The sequence below is a fragment of the Ixodes scapularis genome, unplaced genomic scaffold, assembly GCF_016920785.2.
Source record: "Ixodes scapularis isolate PalLabHiFi unplaced genomic scaffold, ASM1692078v2 PGA_scaffold8__174_contigs__length_109621045, whole genome shotgun sequence".
NCBI lineage: Eukaryota > Metazoa > Arthropoda > Arachnida > Ixodida > Ixodidae > Ixodes > Ixodes scapularis.
The window spans coordinates 47,391,016-47,409,407 of NW_024609883.1; the positions used below are offsets into that span (position 1 = coordinate 47,391,016).

Genomic DNA, 18,392 nt, shown 5'->3' on the forward strand with positions numbered 1-18,392 from the left:
GAGAATGAGGAGAAGCGGCCTCGCTTCTCTCCTCCTCGCTTCGGTTCACCAGCTTGGCGGGACGTAGCGAGGAGGAGAGAGAATGGGAATCGTGACGTGACTTGTCTCGTCGGCCTCGTCGGCTGGGTTTGATCGCGCACTTCTTTTCCAAAAAATACGGCGATCCGTTAGATATATCGCCGTATGAGGGATATTTTTTGGTTTTGAAGCTTCCCGCCTATCCGCCCGGCCTTGTTTAGTGAGCTCAAAATGTCGGTTCAGTATCCCATTAAACTAGCCTTTCAGACTTGGGCCAGATGTCTGGGCCTGCCCTACTCTGAACTGAACAATAAATATATAAATAGATTTCCGAGGGACAACATAAAAATATGTCATGTGGTCCCTATCCGGAGCTGTTTAGGTTTTCGAGTCTAACCATTTTTGTGAGTTGTCATTTGTTGGACGCGCTCTATAACATTGCTATGATTGACCTGTCGCGTGTCCCGGCGGAAACGATACGTCCAGGCATTTTCTTAGAGCGTTTACCTATGGACGTATTTGCTCGAATCATTTTAGCCGCGTCGGTACGTGCGTCCGGGAGCAATGAATGCGTGAAGCGAGCGGAATGGACTTTTTTTTTCCAATTAAAGTTGGGAAGGGGGTATGTGTATTCCCGTATGGGTATGTGTGCGTTAAAGAGAGCTTGAGAGGACAAAATTTATTTTCACTTCACGCAGCGGCGAAAACCCCAATCGCGATTGGTGTTCGAAAGGGGTGCTGCACAACTTCTCGGGCCTCCTCCACGACTGTGTGGCGGAGGATCGCTGTAGAAGTAGCGCAAATACCCTTGCGAACACAAATCAAACGTCGAGCTTCCGCCGCTTGGTGTCGTCTTTATGGGAAAAATATGTCGTCTTTATGGCTAGGTGGCGCCAGTCTCCGTCCGATACAAAGAGAACAGCCGGCATTTATTCATTCATTCATTCATTCATTCATCCTGTTTCCTTCTGCAATCCGTTACGAGATCCTGAACCCCCGAGACAAATCTAGCGGCGCGCATGCGCAGTATCCTTGCCTTCGCTGCGGAACGGGTAACGGAGGAAGAAAGGTGGTGTACGGAAACTCCCTATTAGGCAACTTTAATAGGTCGTTCCGATACCTCGGGTAACAGTACCCGATGACGAGATGGAGCACGCGCAAGGGCGTTGGCGGAGTATTGGGTATCACTATCCGAGTCACGGGAACGATCTAGTAAAACTCCATTATATGTCTTTGAGGGCGTTCCTGCGAATTCTGAGAGAATAAGGGACTGCTCTCTGTGCTCCGTTTGGTGCGTAGATCGAGGCCCTCCCCGAGGTCGTGAGGGCGGTCCGGGGTCGCGTCGAGGTCTACATGGACGGAGGCGTGCGTCGGGGCACAGACATCATCAAGGCGCTTGCCCTGGGAGCCAGGACGGTCTTCGTCGCACGACCCAACATCTGGGGACTGGCGTACAACGTAAGCTACATGCTCGCGCACGTCGAACGGTCATCAAACATTGCGGTCGACCTCCTTACCAAAGTGATTTCGTACTTTCAGTTACATTTTCATTTCTTAAGCCTAGATTTCTTTTTCTCTTTTTTTTTTTTTGTCTAGACCCCCAGATTTTGTTGACAGCATCAAAAGAAAGTGTGCAGATGTGTTTTCGTTCACTTCGGGTTGAAGCGTTCCAGTTGACTTCCAGTTGTTAATGTCAGTAAAACGTTGGCAGATACGTTTATAGCTCTGTGTTGAAATATTTTTTTAATTGAGTTACTTGTATTATGCTCGTTGAAAATCAGCGGACATCGTTTGGGCCTCACGTCAGCGGACATTTTCTCTACTTTGTGTAAAACTTCCCTTTCTGCCGCTCCGGTCAGCGAACATGAGCAGGAGCCCACTTCACTTGCTTGAAGAATAATAAAATATATATAACCGGTAGAGAAATGCAACAATGAAAATTGTGAGTCGGACTGAATCAGCGTGTTAAACCAGACGCCTAGCGTGACCCACCCCAGTGGTCCGTTTCCTATGTACACGCGCGGAGACTTTTTCGAAGTCCTACTGAGAGGAAAGGCGGTTTCCTGACTGCCCGCGCGCGACCACAGTCTAACGTATGTTTTGAGCAGGTGTACTACCACGTTGTATGATATGCTCCCAACAGTGTTGTATCGTCGTAGCCATATCTCAAGGGCAGATGGACGTCGATCGCTTTATCAACGTATAAAGTAGCATTCGCGCCTTATTTGTTTTTGCATAACCTATGTCACAGTTAGGACCATCGTACGAGAAAGAAACACGATTCAGACTTATCTGCAAGCTGGCTTTTGTGCGATCTGTTTTTGACCGCGGCTTGAGGCGTCCTGTCTACTCCTTTAGGTTTTGCACGAACTGACTCTTAAGATTACTGCGTGCACGCTTCTGCGCTCAGCCACCGACATGCGAGACTTGTCTTACCACCGCCGGGCTAGACAGCCGCATTCCTTACGGCCTTTGCTTTTGATTTAGGAGCAGTGAGAGTTTTTCTAATGCGTAAGGGCACGATAACGCCACCCCTCCGAGTACTGCCTGAACCACCCTGAACGACTGCTCTGACCCCCTTGATTGAAACTATGTGCCAATGTACTCGAATGAAACAATTGTAGCGCGCTGATTGAAATAATTTCCGGCTTGCGATAAGCAGACGCTTGGTTATGGGAATTTGTCACCGGAATATTCGTAGCTTGAATGCCGCGTGCCGAAGTTTTCCCTTCAACTCATTGCCACGGGGCATTTGAAGCACGGATTTCGTTGTGACTAGCTTTCGAATCTGTATGCAGACTGTCTTTTGTATGGTGTATGGGACCCCGTCTTAAATGAATACTGAACAAAACAATTTATTGTCCATAATAAGTGGCGCACGTTCTTTCCTCGAGCCAGCAGCCGCCGGTGCACGCGAGCACACGCAACGAAATTGACGTCATATAGTCCCCCATTCGCGATTAAAGTAAACGTGAAATGTGTGGGCTTCGGTCCAATGCAGAATGAAAACAGGCTTTTTATCTCCACAAGTGAAAGTTACGGGTTTGTTAGATTAATTAATTGCTTACCTTTTACACGAGATCCCAATGTAGAGATGAAAAGCTTCTCTTAATACTCCGTTTTCCTGAAGCTCATTCATTTCACTGTCACATCAAGCTTCAATGGGGGACTACGATGTCCATTTCGTTGCGTGTGCTCGCGCACATCGGCGGCTGCTGCCTCGTAGAAAGATCGTGCGCCACTTATTATAGACACTGAAATGTTTGGTTCATCATCTTTTGAAGTCCCTGCCGGCAGGCGGCCTCGAGGCCTGAAGCTCAATCTATAACCTTGAAATTCCTCCAATTCAACCTCGGAGCCAAGTGGTCAACATGGTGAGATTATGGGGTCTCGCTAGGACCAGTTAAAATGCTCAGGAGGGTTGAGATTGCAGCGACCTCGCCGTGTTGCGGTGGCAGAGAAGAACTACACCCATTGTGAATAAGGATGCGCGCCTTTTCATTTAGCTCCGCCGTGATTTTACCCCCACGACCCAGATACTCAGAAGGCCTGCTTGGTCTTTCCCATGACGTCACACTAATGGTGGGATAACGCACGGTGATTCTCTTCCTTTTTCACACGTTATCATATTTGCGTGACCAATACCCGGAGGTGTCCTCACACATAGTGTTACGTTTAGTGTGAAGGTGACCACGTGGAAATGCCTTGCATCTATACTCGTTGTTACGTCAGGAAACGAGAAAGTTGACGCAATGTTTATGCACTGCAGAACTTCTTGGAAGACTTTGTTGTCGCAGGAAGAAGCTTTGCTTCCTGCAGTTGAAACGTGTGTGTCTTGATAAAATATAACGGCAAGCGAATCTCGAATTCGCCCAGATAGATCTTAATTCACCACATAATGAAGTAAATCAGAAGTGCTCCGCGAGAAGCAGGATCGTCTCTTAGTAAACCGTTCTTGAGGTGATTAGGAGTATAGCTGCAGTCGATTGTACGCGCGATTCTGTCCTGCAGACGTATGTAGGGCCTGCTTGGAATGTCAATCTTTTCCTAACGCACCTTCCAGGGTCAAGCCGGCGTGAGTAGGATGCTCGAGATACTCAGGGAAGAGCTGGACCGGGCACTCGCACTGATGGGTGAGTGTGCACCTGGTATCTCACAAGTTGCGTAAGCAGAAGGACGCTGGAGGAAGGGACAGGTGTCGCAACTAGGTCAGAAAAGGGGGCTGAAATTCCAATCGGGCTTCGCGCATCTCCCGCCAGGGGCACTGACGGGTTGGGGATCCGCGCGGCCTTGAAAACGTGTGGGCGAATAAGGGCGATTCCTGGAGCTCCTGTAATGGTGCGCCCTCTCACGGGGTTTGTCAAAAATGTGAGCGAACCTTCGACGCACTTGCTTCATGGCGAGGAGGCGCCGTTCAGTCAACTGTATTTTTACACCCCGATGCAGGAGTATATACCGGTAAAATTAAAAACGTAATTGTTCTGGAATACAAAGGGTCGGGGGAAACAATTGACTAAAAATATAGATCAGGAATTTTAAGCATAATTCAGGGGCTGCTTTTTGTGTTTATTCAAGTTCCTACTTCAGTGTTACAACCGACACCTCGAGCGTGGATTGTAACGCTGTTGTTAAATGTAGTGGACCAAAGCAGTTACGCTCTGCGATCTACTGAGCATTGAACACCGCATTTTACGTTTACGTCCTCAAAAATAAGGACTTTGCCTTGCTATTGTAATAAATAAATTTAAAAAGATGTTCGCTTATTTCGTGTCACTAAAATCTTCATTATAGTTTTTTTTTTTTTTTTCAATTTAGAAAATGTATTTATCAAAATCCCCTTTAAAGAGTTAAACACAAGTTGTCTAAATTATTTCCTTTGTTTTTTTGCTTCTAGTTTGGTATTAATAAAGATTGCTTTATAGTCTATAACTGCTTTCAAAATAGTGAGGCTCAATTCAGGTTCGCTCAGTGTTTAATGTAATAAATGAAAAGATGTGGGCTTAGCTCACATAATTATTAATCAATGAGTGAAAATGATACGGAACCTCGATGCGAAGGACATACCAGAACTCATACTTTTCAATATATCGACAGATTGTTTGTCTCAATGAGTATTAAATGAAGCTGGTTATGGAAAGAGAAAATAAGCCTATAAAATTACCGGTTTCAAAGCATTAACAAACACAACCACCTTGTGGTTTTAAAAAAGCCGTATTTTTCACCTGATTCACGTAATTATGGCTGGAAAATTGATCGATTAACCTTCCGACTAATCAAATAATACTTTGATCGTGATTAATAGTTTGTATCGTTTATTTGGTAATATTTTGGACGATCAAAAAGAAAGTAAAAATTGCACGCTTTCAGCACGCTGACGCGAACGAGTACACCTTTACGAAGTGCAAACTTTAAGTCAAATATTAGCCTAAAGTAAGTTAGGGCAAGATTCTTAACTTCTGAGAAGTGCAGAAGGTTACACGCATCCCGGCCATTTCAACGCCGTTCAAGTTCCCGTTTAGCGCAGCGGATGAGGTCGCTCGTGCCGGAGAATATGAAAGAACCTCTTTGCCTCCTGCAGCTGAAGTAATAATCTGTGAGTGTGGGCGTCTTTGAACTGTTGTCAACTACACATCAAGGTTGAGTTATAATGAAAATCGTAGATTGCACCGTTTATTACATATTCAAGCCAAAAACAAAATGAATCAATTTTGACTTTTGCAATATTATGCCCAGAAATAAACGAGACCGATTAATCGATTAAAGAGTGGTGATTAATCGGGTAAATACATTTAATCCGTCCAGCCTAACTCTTCATCTTTGTTCTTTTGCTAAGTTCCGCTTAGATGAAGATGATGGAAGAACCTCGCCTTCATCGCCGTTCTTGCTAATTTCTGCTTATGTGCAGCGAATCGAAGGCTTAGGCACAGAACAAGTCTCAAAACCATCTCGTTTGTCAGCGCTGCACGATATTCTTGAGATGGAACCTAGAGGGATACTGAACCGATATCTTGGGTGAAGATTCTTAATTGTAATGGAATTTATAGCACATTGTCTTGAGCGAGATTGTGTCCAAAATCCATTAAATAAAAATATAAATATTGCACCCTGGTGCGCGTTTCTAGAAGCTGGCTTCTTGACCACGTTAATTGTCCGACTATCGAGGATAGCTTGGGCAGGCGCTCTGCGCGGTCTCGGCTAGGTATCGTAAACTCCCGCCCGCTACACACGGCATAGCTACTATACTCCGCGACAACTTTTCTTGGCAATGCAGTGGAAGGTACAGGCCCGCGTCCCCTCCCATTTTGAGTGTGCGTGGGCTCTTCTCCTCTCCCCGGAAATGGGGAGGAGGAGAGCCTGCGTACACTCAAAATGGGAGAGGGGACGCGGGCCTGTACCTTCCACTGCATTGCTAAGAAAAGTTGTCGCGGATTATAGTCACCCATCCAACCGGTGTTTGGCACCCTCGGCCCGTTTCGTGGGAAAAGTGGCGCCATTCATTGTTGTAGAATTGCTCGAGGCACGTGCCGCGTGCCACTTCTGGGAAATTTGTGGCGTCTGAAATCTAGCTCAGTGCTGCGCTGTGCCGCCTTAATTTCACCAAGGGCTGCACGTTGCACGTGCCTCGTGCATCGACGAACCTTGTGCAACTTTTGAACCACGAAGAGGCTTTAGTTTCGTGCTCGTCAAGCGTGCTCGTACCTGCTCATACCTCGAGCTTCTTCGGCTATGTTATGGCGACGTAAGGCAACAGCAGCTGCGGCAGGGGCAGCGAAGTGCCGTCTGATTAGAAGCGCGAGCATATACTAAGGTAGAGGCATAAAGTTCTGCCGTATGATACTCCTTTCACCCTTGCTGAGACTGGAAGCTCCGTCTCCAGCACGAGCTCGCTGGCCTCCACAGTGCTTTGGCTGCGCGTGCCTGCCCGTTCAGACTTGTGTTAGCAAGGGCAGAAAGCTGCGACCCGGCCACGTTGTCGTCGTCGTCGGATGGCATGCTCAGTACGAGGCTCCAGGTCACGGTGTAAGATACACTCTTTAGGTGAGGACACGGCGGGGATGAACGCACAGCTGAGATATCAGATAGTGTTCGTTCGACGGGCATCCGAAAGGCTGCATTATTCCGCGGCCATCGTGCCCGCGGCTGACAGTGTTTCCGGCGGCCAAACGGCGAAACTGTGTGAGAGCGAAAAAAATTATCTCGTTGCCATGATACCCTGGTACACCATGGTCTTTCTGCACGAGCGACAAGCTCGCTGGAGCTCTGCGCGTGCGGAGCATGAGGCGGCACGAGCCGTCTTTGCCGTGCCCACGGGTCAACAAGTCATCTGCCGGCGCCGCTTGAAACCATAGTGAGAGAGAGAGTGAAAAGCGAACTTTATCTGCGCTGCGCGAGGAGCGCGCTGTCCTCGCCTGAAGAGTATTATCTTACACCGTGCTCCAGGACAACTTTCACCGCCATTTAAAAAGGAGCCAACCCCGCGCATGCAAAGCTTTGATCGGTGCTGAAGGTCGGCGAGCGCACGGGTACCCTCAGCTTTGGCTTCACTGCCTACGGAAAACGCACGCGTACGCACTTTCAACGTCCGTTCCAAATAATCACAATCGTCGTTCTTGTAAGACAATAAATGGGAGCTAGTTCCGAGCAGAACCCGTGGCGTCATCTATGGTATAGTTTTCGCGAGAACGCGTGCAAATAACCTGCGAGATCAAACCCCTTGCTCGCGCCAGAGCTTTGACAGCGTTGTACACCAAGTATGAACTAGGGTGCCTTCAGAAATAGCTACGTGCGCGATCGAAAGTGTCGCGGTGGTCGGCCTCCACATTTGGCCGAATGCTGACTATGACGTCAGCAAAGACGTTCTCATGAACGGAAATAAGAGGAACGTGAGGACTTCAATTTTGGCGGTGTTGGCAGTGTTGGTTCAAGAACGCTACGATTTCAAGCTTCCGCCATGCTAATTACAAACACCATCGAACTTCTTGTTCGCAAGGGAATGATGTCACGAAAGATAACAATACGAGGGCGCCACCGAAACATCTCGCCGCTAATTGGCGACGTGCGCGACCGAAAGCGTCGCTGTGGTCGACCTTCCACGATTGGCCGAACGCTGACTATGACGTCAGAAAAGGATTTATCATCGACGGAAATAAGAGGAATGAAAGAACTTTAATTTTGACGGTGTTGGCAGTGTTCCTTTGAGAGCGCAATGATTTCAAGCTTCCACCATGCTATTTACGAACACCATCGAACTTGTTGTTTGCAAGGTAATGACGTCACAAGGGGGAACCATAGGAGGGCGCCACCAAAACATCTCGCCGCCAATAGTCTCTTTAATACTTAGTGGAAAACGTTCTCAAAGCTGCTGGTGCGAGCCTGGGTCTTGATCTCGCAGATCATTTGCATGCGTTCTCGCGCAAACGAAACCATAGATGATGCCACGCGCTCGCGCCACTAGCTTCGACAGCGTTTTATAGGGAGTATTCACTGGACGCCATATTTGTGGGTGCAGTTCAGAGCGCATGCTCAGAACAAAACTCGCATCAATAGGCTGCTAACAACGACACTCTTGATTGTGCGGAATGCACGTTGCAAAAGAACTGTGGAAGCTCGCCGTCAGCACGTGCTCAGCATTCGCGCACACAGCTATGGTCGCTTGTGAATACTCCCTATGGGCGGCCATAACTGAGTGCGCGGCTGCTGAGCACGTGCTGACGGTGAGCTTTCACAGTTCTTTTGCAACGTGCACTCCCCACGATCAAAATTACGTATTTTAGCAGCCTACTACTGTGAGCTCGTTCTGAGCGTGTGGTTCAAACATGACCCTAAAATATGACGTTCAGTGAATGCTGAGTATGAAATGGAGCATAGTATGAACTAGGGCGTCTTTATGTGCGCTTTGCTTAGGGTCATGGCATCCGGCCATTATTTTGTTCTGAATTGTTATCTTTATTTATTTTTCTAACGTTGGTAAGCGCTTTTGGCGCTGACCAACGTTAAGAAGCACTCTGTTGGGAAAGTCGCCCTTTAAACCTGGGCCACTGGAGTCCACCGAGACCGAGCTAAACACGATAACAGCGCCACCCTGGAGCGACGAGTTGAAACATGAAAGTTGCTTTATATGGCTACTGCAAGATGGTCCTGCGAGATGGCGCCACCGGCCCTTCCGTAACTCGACAGAACCAGTAATTGCAGCCGTGCATTTCACGGAGTGGCCGCTGCGGGATAAATGGCCGTGTTGCGATCACCATTAGCTTGGTACTGGGATAAGGATCGGCGCCACCTTTTCAGAGCAGGCTCTATTGCAGTTTCCCAACTGAGTGGTTCTAGTAACGGTGGCCGGGGGGCTGACTGAGTTACGGCGACATTTTGTTTTCAGCGATTTCTTTGCATTTCCCCTGCGAGAACGTGCTGTAAGCATCGGGTATTACAAGGAATGGCATCACTCAAACAGAAGGACGTTGAGGAACCCTAGTATAAACTAGGGTGCCTTCATGTGCGCTTTGCTTGAGGTGATAACAATCTTTGTAGTACCCAATACCGACAGCACGCGTTCTCGAGGTCATTTCGAGGTCATAGGTCACAAAATGACGCCGTAGCACCGACAATGCCAGGAGCTCATGCCGGAAACGCGCCTTCTCGCGCTCAAGAAAAAAAAAGAAAAAAGAAGAGAAAGCGTCGGGAAGAAAATGGTCAGATGTCATGAGCCTAAGCAAAACGCACATGAAGGCACCCTATAGAATGAAAAAAACGTATATACAGGACAACAAAGAACGAAAGCGAGAGCAAGTAAGCAAGCGTCAGCTGCGCCATGGCTATACTGCAGAAGGCCTCGCTTCCACCGTCTGCTTCCAGCTGACGGTTCGCTCGATCGGCGCGATCGTAAAACTTAGTTCAGAGAAATACAATATTCTGATCGTCATCCATCTGTGTGAATGGCGTACTTGGATGCTGTTACCAACCGGGGATCTCGCTCGGGCATTATTTTTGCAACTTCACATTACGTTTCGGTTTTCCTTTAACGGGCACTCTCGCCACTTCCGCTGCGCTAAAACAAAGTCACGTTGCAGCAACACACAAAGTCATCTCCGTTTCACGTTAGGTCTGCCCGCAGCCGATGCCTGATCCGACAGAGCCGATCAAGTAGCGCCAAAAAGTACATCGTCACGACGCCCATCGTCTTCGTGCGTTTTCAACCGCCGACTAAGCCAATCGCGTACAGAACATGGCGCAGTATCACGGGGCATTCACTGCGTGGCTGGATTACACGGAGACATTAAACGTACAAAGATGACGAGAGCCTTGATGATAGAATTTTGCCGCTGAGTGATTGGCTTCATCGGATCGCACCGGCCGCAGTCGGACTTGAAGTAAAACGAAACACAATCCCCCCACCACCTCAAAAAAAAAAAAAAAACAAAAAAAAAAACAGAAGGATTAGTGGAGCACGTGGGGCTCTCTTGTACATGGTGCGACATCTGCCGGGAGAAGCCTTGCGATATTGTGTCGCTAGTCGCGCATGCGCGTAGCTGAGCCAAGCAGCCAGTGGCTGTTTGCGTCCGGGGCGCGACCCCCGATTTACTTCCGGAAGGCGATTGCTACAAAGCATGTTACTGAAGGTTGTCCACTTTTTTAGTCGTCGCATGAAACTCGTGATTTCTTAACGCGAGAGCGTTAAAGGCGGGCGCTCAAAATTTTCTTCAGCGTGGCAGAAGATTCCCCCTCTTTTCTTTTTTTCCTTCTCCCCTTTCCTCCTCCATTTTCCTCCTCGCTTTTTATGGCCTTCTCGCGCGAGTGTTAATGGGCTTACCGGCCCCCCGACAAAATCTCTGTAACCCTTCAAGGTTCTCTGCTTCAATCCCAAACACCAGGGATTGGTTAGGCACGCTGGATATGAGCTCGAAGGGTTCGGGCTGGCTCGCTTTTCTTCTTTTTTTTTTTTTTTTGCTCGTTTTCTGCAGTTCTAAAACACACTCAGATAGTCAACACCAACTAGCCCAACAACAAGTTCTTTTATATTCAGATACTTCCGCATGCGGCCACACACGCTACAACACCGCATATTTATCTCGAGTGAACGGAACTTGAACATCACAGCAGAAGGAAAAAAGATGGGTATTTTTATCCGAACTTTGAGCTCTACCCAGAGAGTTGAAAATTTGTCGTTCTAACAATGGCACACTGAAGAGTGATTGTATCACTATTGTGTTTTTGTTTTTTGCTTTTTGTACAAACTAATAATCATGAGTAATTACAAGTCAAAGATATTGCAGTCAGAGGGACACAGTCTGATCATTTCTGGGGCATAATGTATAGGTTCGTACTACAGGTGTTTTCTAGAGTGACGGCCGCCTCGTTGAAGCTACTAAGAAGAGTAAAAACAAACTTCCATGAAAACTGAAACGGTTTATGGCATATTTCATGTATCTTCAGCCTTTGAAAAAAATTTCTTCGTGGCCAAACGTGCATTTAGTTTCTGTCAACGAATGTAACTGAAAACTCGACACCCGACAAATATCTTGCGTATTAGCAAAGAGAACGAGAAACACGGAGATTGAACCGCAAAATCACAATTTTCTTCGCGTAAAATAGTGCAACTAGCAATAGTAGCATATTATGCCATTTATTAAAAGACAGCAGGTATTACGAAGTTTTCATTCTCTTCTGTTCGCATTTGTTCGCTGATGAAGAAATGGAATGCCCAGATAGCCTCTGCAGCCCTTACATAATTGTTTGGGGCTTTGTCAGGGTGGGCGAAGGCCATCTCCAAAAAAACCCAGGAGTTCGGAAGCTGTGCTACCGCAAGTTTTGGGGCTGCTTCGCTAATTTGGGCGTCTGGCGTTCCCCGATAATTAGAAAAGAAGCGGAATAGCGGTCAGCTCGACGTCGTCACCAAGCAGGAAATCATGCCGAAATGTGTTTTTGAACACGTGCGAGATCTTTACCCGAACCCAGCCGGGATTCGCCACAATTCATCTACGAAAAAAACTATAAAAAGGGGTAGGCTTAAACGATTTCGCAGTTTTTGAATATAGTCATGCGGACTAACTGTCCACAAGTACGGAAAGAAATGCAGTAGAAATGCAGAGCTCTATTGTGTTCTTTATGTCCATACTTGTCTTTCGCGCTGTACGCCAATTAAAATGAATTCTGCAATATCTGTAGATTATGCCTGGTTATGTTGTCTTTAAAAGAAAAGTAATCAAGCAAGTTCGGTATCGTGCCACGATTTGTGCATATACAATTTTATGTGGAATTCAAAGTCAAAACAGTACTTCCGCAAGAAATAATGCATCCGTCGTTCTTCGTCTTCCTGAAGCTATGAACTACCGATCTCGGCTACAGGACTTTTGGGTCCACAAAATATCACGCTCAGTATAAAATTCGCCTTTTCTACCAAAAGTACTGGAAATTATTTATTTTTCAAACAGGTCGGGTGGTGATGCCTGTTTGAGTGTAGGACCGTTGACTGGGCACTGGTTTGCGCCAAGAGTGCAGTGCTTCCTTTCATGCTGCCCGCGACGAGAGTTGAAATTTGAATATAGTAGAAATAAAATCAACTGACACCCTTAGAATTATTTTAAACTTGCGCTTTCTTCAGGCATTAAGATTTTGATCGTACCTTTTATTCATTGTTGTCTTCGATGAGGGAACAACTTGCCGAGGAGGCCGCGCTGTCCGCGTACGCGGCTTGACAGATAAGGTCGCGAATGCTTTTCACGAATCTTTAAAGACCAAGCATAAAAATGAAAGACGCAGCCACTTTACGCCAATGAAACCAACTTTATGTTTTGGGCAGACGTCTTGCAAGAGTGGCAGTATTTTAATTAAGCCTAATAAATTGAATGTTTAGGACTAAGTACCAAACGTTTTTTAGATGTATTAAGAACCAAAATGTCAAATGGAAAGTTCTAGAGCTGCTTGAGAAACACCCGACTAGCTGTTTGCAACGTGATAAGGCTCGCGTGGCTTCCTTCTGACTAGTAATAAAGCTTATGAAACATGACAAAATACCCCGTGATAAAGCGCCCGCACCATCAAAAACTCAATTTCGAATGTCCCGGGATTTGTTTTCATAGGCCGGAAAAAAAAAAAAAAGAAAAAAAGAGATGCATGCAAGACGCGTGCCCCACGCTTTATTTATATCAAAAAAGAACTGCCCTTTGTTTTATATACAACGTTTATTGTTTTTTTTGTTTTTTTCACGTACTAGATATTAGACAAAACGTGGAAATTAACGTTTTGTAAATGCAGGCGAAGATTGGGTTCAAGAAAGAACGCAACAAAAACCGACTGATTACCTAACATTTGTTAATGGACTTTTTGATTATAAAAGAAAACGGGATAGTTGATTTATAAAGTTGTTGGGCATAATCGAAAGCCACCAAATTGTCCAGTGAAAATTAGCGCCATTGCGGTTTGTGTAGGTGAGCTATACGGCCAGGCGAGGATTAGGTTTAATAACGAACGCAACTGAAAAACGACCGATTGCCAAAAATTCGCTAATTAACCTTTTAATTAGAAAAGAAAACGGCATCTTGTATTTAGAAAGTTGTTGGCCATAATCGCAAGCCACCAAACCGTCCATTCTTAAAAAGATGTAACGCGCGTACACTATTATACGGCGTCCTCCTAAATTGGGCGCGAAAATATAGTTCTGATTTTATGTGGGCTCCATCTCCGCGTGGCACAGCCTAACGCCATGAAGCCAAAGCGACAAATCATGCGCATCGCTGTGACAACGCCACTGTAGAAGGGGCGAGGAGTGCGGTGGGCGAAAAGATTGCGGTAACACGATTCGCGTCCAAATTAGGCTTTTTAGGACGCCGTGAACCACTTCACGTCCACTACATCTCTTTAAAAATGAATGATTTTGTGTTTCTGATGAGTACAGATAAGGCACAAACCGCAATTGCGTAACTCTGACGTCTTTTTTAGAAAAATGTCTAGTCGTTAAAAAAAAAAATCGCCCTGTATAAGCACGATTGTAAGGCAGTTCTTTACGTCCGGCAACATCATTACGGCATGGAAGGACGTTGACCACTGATCATACTCTGTGTATGATCTGTGGTCACTGTTTTTTTTTTCGTACCAGAATGAGCAAACATTTGATACCAAATAAAATAGATTGAGCATTCACCAAATTCGGCTTGTTTACTTGATTCAAATCGATATTTGATTTGATTACACTTATTTTGAACCCGCACACGCCTACTTTATTCCCTAATGAGTTACAAGTGACAATTACATTTTTTTTTGTCGTGCGAGGTCATTACAATTTATTATTAACAATCGGAGCTCTGCGATTACGCGGAGGAGGCGCATTTGAAGATATTCAAAATTGTTCTGAATACACAAACAACTTCAAACGACTTGCTGTTTGGGTCGTTTCCGACACGCAGGACCAATAATAAAGCCAAAACCTTATAGAGGAGACTATCTCTATCAACTCAACGCACAAACACGATGTGAAGCGTGTCTGCGTACGTTGGAAAAGAGATACCGGCGAGCAAACCATAGCGTCGAATGTCCATGCATCAAAATGTCCGTGCACCGAAATATCCGCGCACCGAAAAGTCCCACACCGAAAAGTCTTTGCAGCAAAAAATCCATACACTGAAATGTCTGTGCACCAAAAAGTCCGCACCGAAATGCCCAAGAGCAAAACGCTCTACACCGAAAAGTACTAGACCCACTACGGATAGGATCCTCCGTCACCTCTGCCGGTTTACGATCGTTTATGATGATTCAGAACCACTGGTCTATGGAGCACCATCCCTAATATACAGAAAACGCCGCTCGTACTTCCCGTTGTCGCCATGAACACGCCTAAACAACGAAAGATGCCAAATCAGATATTTATATTAAAATTGATACTTCAATGACTACTTCTTTGAGCAGAACAAGGCATTTGTGCTCTCACAACAGCAAAGAATCGTCTTCCAAACCAATGCTAAAAAAGAGCCAATGCAACTCGTTGGGAAGAGCAAGTGCCAAGCTCGCTCAAAACAGCTCCTCGGTTGGTTCAGCTCCTTGTCGCAGGTGTGCCGGCTGGCTTCTGGATAATCTTTTCAAATCCTTGAAGCTTTCATTTCCTCCACCCCAAACTTGTCAAAAAAAAAAAAAAAAAACAGTTAGCAAAAAAAAAAGGAAATCGGAAAATGGCGAGGAGGATACGAGAGGCGATTTCCTCCTTTCACAGTGGCGAGAAGGAAAGTGAGGGTCGGGTTCCTTCTCTCTGCTTGCGGGCCGGCCTTTAAGGAGCTCGTGTCACAGAAAATCCGATGTCGGTTGCGTCAGGTGAAAATCTGGGATTGGTCCGTGGGCTCATGACGTCACGGCCGCATGCCCTCGCGCGGAAATTAAAAAAAAAAAAGAAAACCACAACGCTCACGTGAAACTTGACGTCACGTGACATGTAATGCCGAATTAAATGTCGCCGCAGGTCTCCAATGGTTTCACTTTATAAAGTATTTCATTTACCCTAAAGATATATTTTCAAAATTTTTAGGCGGGGTTTGAAGCCAAGACCAATCGTTTGAGATCTAGACACGCTACTCATTAAGCCGCACAAGGCACGCTCGCACTGCTTGGGAACGAGCGGGAGTTATTATGTTTATATATTTCGGTATCGGGGGGAGGGGGCTTTCAACTATTAAAGGCGAAGGCTAAGCGTCCTTTTATAATTTTTTTATCCGTCCTTCGAGATGTGAAGATATGTTGCCTCCATTATTAGAAAAACGCGAAAAAAAAAAAAACATTTTGTTTTAGTCATTTGAAAGAAGAAAAAAAAACACGTGCCATGTCACTACGCATTTATTTATTATAAACGACTATAAAAAAAAACAAAAAAACTTCGTCTCACCCTACGATGGACTAAAGGCAGATGCTACGAACCGCCAGATCCAATCACGAGCAACTTAGACATTGTGTGGTATTTCGCTTCGATGCACGTATCGGTTCCCGCGTCTCCGATCACTGATGGGAACGGGCGGACAGTGGTTCGGAGGGAGCAATGAGTCACTCAACAATTTTACATTGCAAAGAAAGCCACGACGTACTGGCTCTTTGCAGTGTCGAAACTACAAAAATGATGCAGCGTTTTTGGATTCGGAGCATTTTTGTCCAATCTTAATCAACGTTAGGCATGTAATAGTTTAGCGTGGAACGTGATTGGACCTGGCGGCCCGTGGCTTTCACCTTTAGTCCATCGTAGGATGAGACGAAGTATAGCTCACTGCAAGGGTGTTGTTCTTTTTTTTTTTCACAACTTGAACCTCTAGGACAATATAAATATGCGCACGTATAATAAGAAAAAAATCTTTCTGATGTCGGTTATCAAGGGTTGCGCATGGAACACGAACAGTCACTGAGTACTTGGCTCAGCTGTCCGCATGCACGACTCGCGACACCAGATAGCACGGCTTTCCCTGGCAGATGGTGTCACAGGTATAAACTATACGCTCTCGTGCTCCGCTGGTCCATTTCGTTTCGTTGAGCACTGTACAATGCCAGCTCGTGACGTCACGCCGATCTAGGGGTGCCGGCTGTGCGAATCTCTGAAAGATCTGCTGGCGGCGCATACGCAGTGGTGTAGCCAATGCACCTGTGTATAACAGTGCGTCGATGTGTATGATCAGAAAGAAGGCGGGAAATGATATTGCGCTTTTATACAAAGCAAGTTATTTTGATGTAGTTTAACACCTGTAACTGTGGTGACGAAAAAAAAAAAACTTTCAATCGAAGGGACTTTTTCAGATGGGAACGTCTGGAAACGTTCCTTTCAGTGTCTGTTCTTTCGACTAAAAGTTTCTTTTCTTTCCTGCACCACAGTCTCAGGTGTTATACGACAAGATTAGCTAGCACCAGCTCGACTGTGAATTTAGTTTTTTCACTAACAAGTTATCGTGCCTTGCAGGGTGTTCTTCCGTCGATGAACTCCGTCCGGAGATGGTTGTTCACCAAGAATACTACTACGATCTTCTGAAAAGACCCCAAAAATAGCCGTGACGGCGGCTGGATAAGAAGTAAGAACCCGCGGCTTGAGGCTCGTTACCTCAAACCGACAATAAACAGGAAATCGCGCAATGCATCGCTTCTCGTTTCCTTTTTTTTAACATAAATCAACGAGGCACACAACCGAGAGGGGAAGATCGGTGGTGGCCGAGTGGGCCAGCGCACGCCAGCTCGGAGCACGTGGAGTGAAAGCTCACGGTGCAGAACCCAATGGACCCCGGGTTCAATTTCCACCCCTGCCCGTCTCGATGAGGATGAGCATCGCACCGGCGTGCGGGCAGGTCTATCGCAGCTGTACTGCACCGGCCAAATTTCTCATCTACAGTGGGTAGCAATGTCATCGTGTCTCTCGCGGACTAACCATCCCCGTTGTATGAACAACTAACAAATAATTACTTTAATGTTTGACGATGCTCATGTTACTCACTTCTACATTGCAGAAAACGAACCCTTGAAAATATTTCCCAATATCGTATTGACCCTAAAGCCGGAATCGCTCCGGTCGTACATCGTACAAAATACACAGTGTTTGCAGCAGACACGACGAGAGAATTCTTTGCTCATACGTCTCGTGCATGTTCGAAGAATGTTTGCTTCATAGTTATGCACACTTCAAACATGTCTGCAGAAAGTTTTTTTTTTTTTTTTTCTGAATTGCCAATATGACAGGAGCATTATATGAAGAGGAAAAAAAGCTTAGACACAAGAGAGTTTTAGGGAACCGTTTTTACACATCCGGTACGGTACGGTTAACCCTCCGGTACGAACTGCGCATGCGCTACAGCCTAGGGCACGCGCATGTGCATTGCGCACCGGAGGGCCCACCATACCCTATCGAATGTGCAAAAACGGTTATCTAAAACTCTCTAGTGTCTGCAAACTGTCTTTTATGTGTTGTATGACCAGATGGCCGCGGCTCAAGAGTAGCCTCAGGCTACTCTTAAGCACGCAGGTCAGTACTTATTTACGGAACAAAACCGACATGCGCAGTGAAAAGAGTGTGAATGCACAGGCGATAGGCTGCTGGTAGCTAATCGTTTCGTTTAACACCTATACATTTTTGCGTGAAGGGAAAACCGTCAAGGATGGATGTGTTTTCAGCAATTCAAACTATATACAATATGAGGATTCGCAATAAAAGAGCTAGGTTTTAGAAGTTCCCTTCTGATTCTGTTCCTTCGACTAAAGGGTTTTGCATTTTCTGCACCGCAGTTTTGGGCGTTAAGCGACATGACATGTGCAGCTCCTGGTACTTTGTGCAGCCCAGACATGCGCATGAGACAGACATAACTGTAGGTATAGAGTGTTACATTTCCCCGAATACCTATATCTTCAGTACAAATTGAAACCATCAGAAATCG

The 18,392-nt window shown here is 46.0% G+C and overlaps 1 protein-coding gene across 1 annotated transcript in view; it reads left to right on the forward strand.

The window, feature by feature from the left end:
* LOC8024033 (hydroxyacid oxidase 1) overlaps positions 1-17,103 on the forward strand; it is a 34,717-nt gene extending 17,614 nt beyond the window's left edge. The window contains exons 6-8 of the mRNA XM_040207439.3: positions 1,318-1,476; positions 4,082-4,151; positions 16,934-17,103. Coding sequence (XP_040063373.3) covers positions 1,318-1,476; positions 4,082-4,151; positions 16,934-17,019 — 315 coding nt within the window. The 3' untranslated portion in view covers positions 17,020-17,103. The remainder of the gene's footprint in view (positions 1-1,317; positions 1,477-4,081; positions 4,152-16,933) is intronic.
* The last annotated feature ends 1,289 nt before the right edge of the window (positions 17,104-18,392 follow it).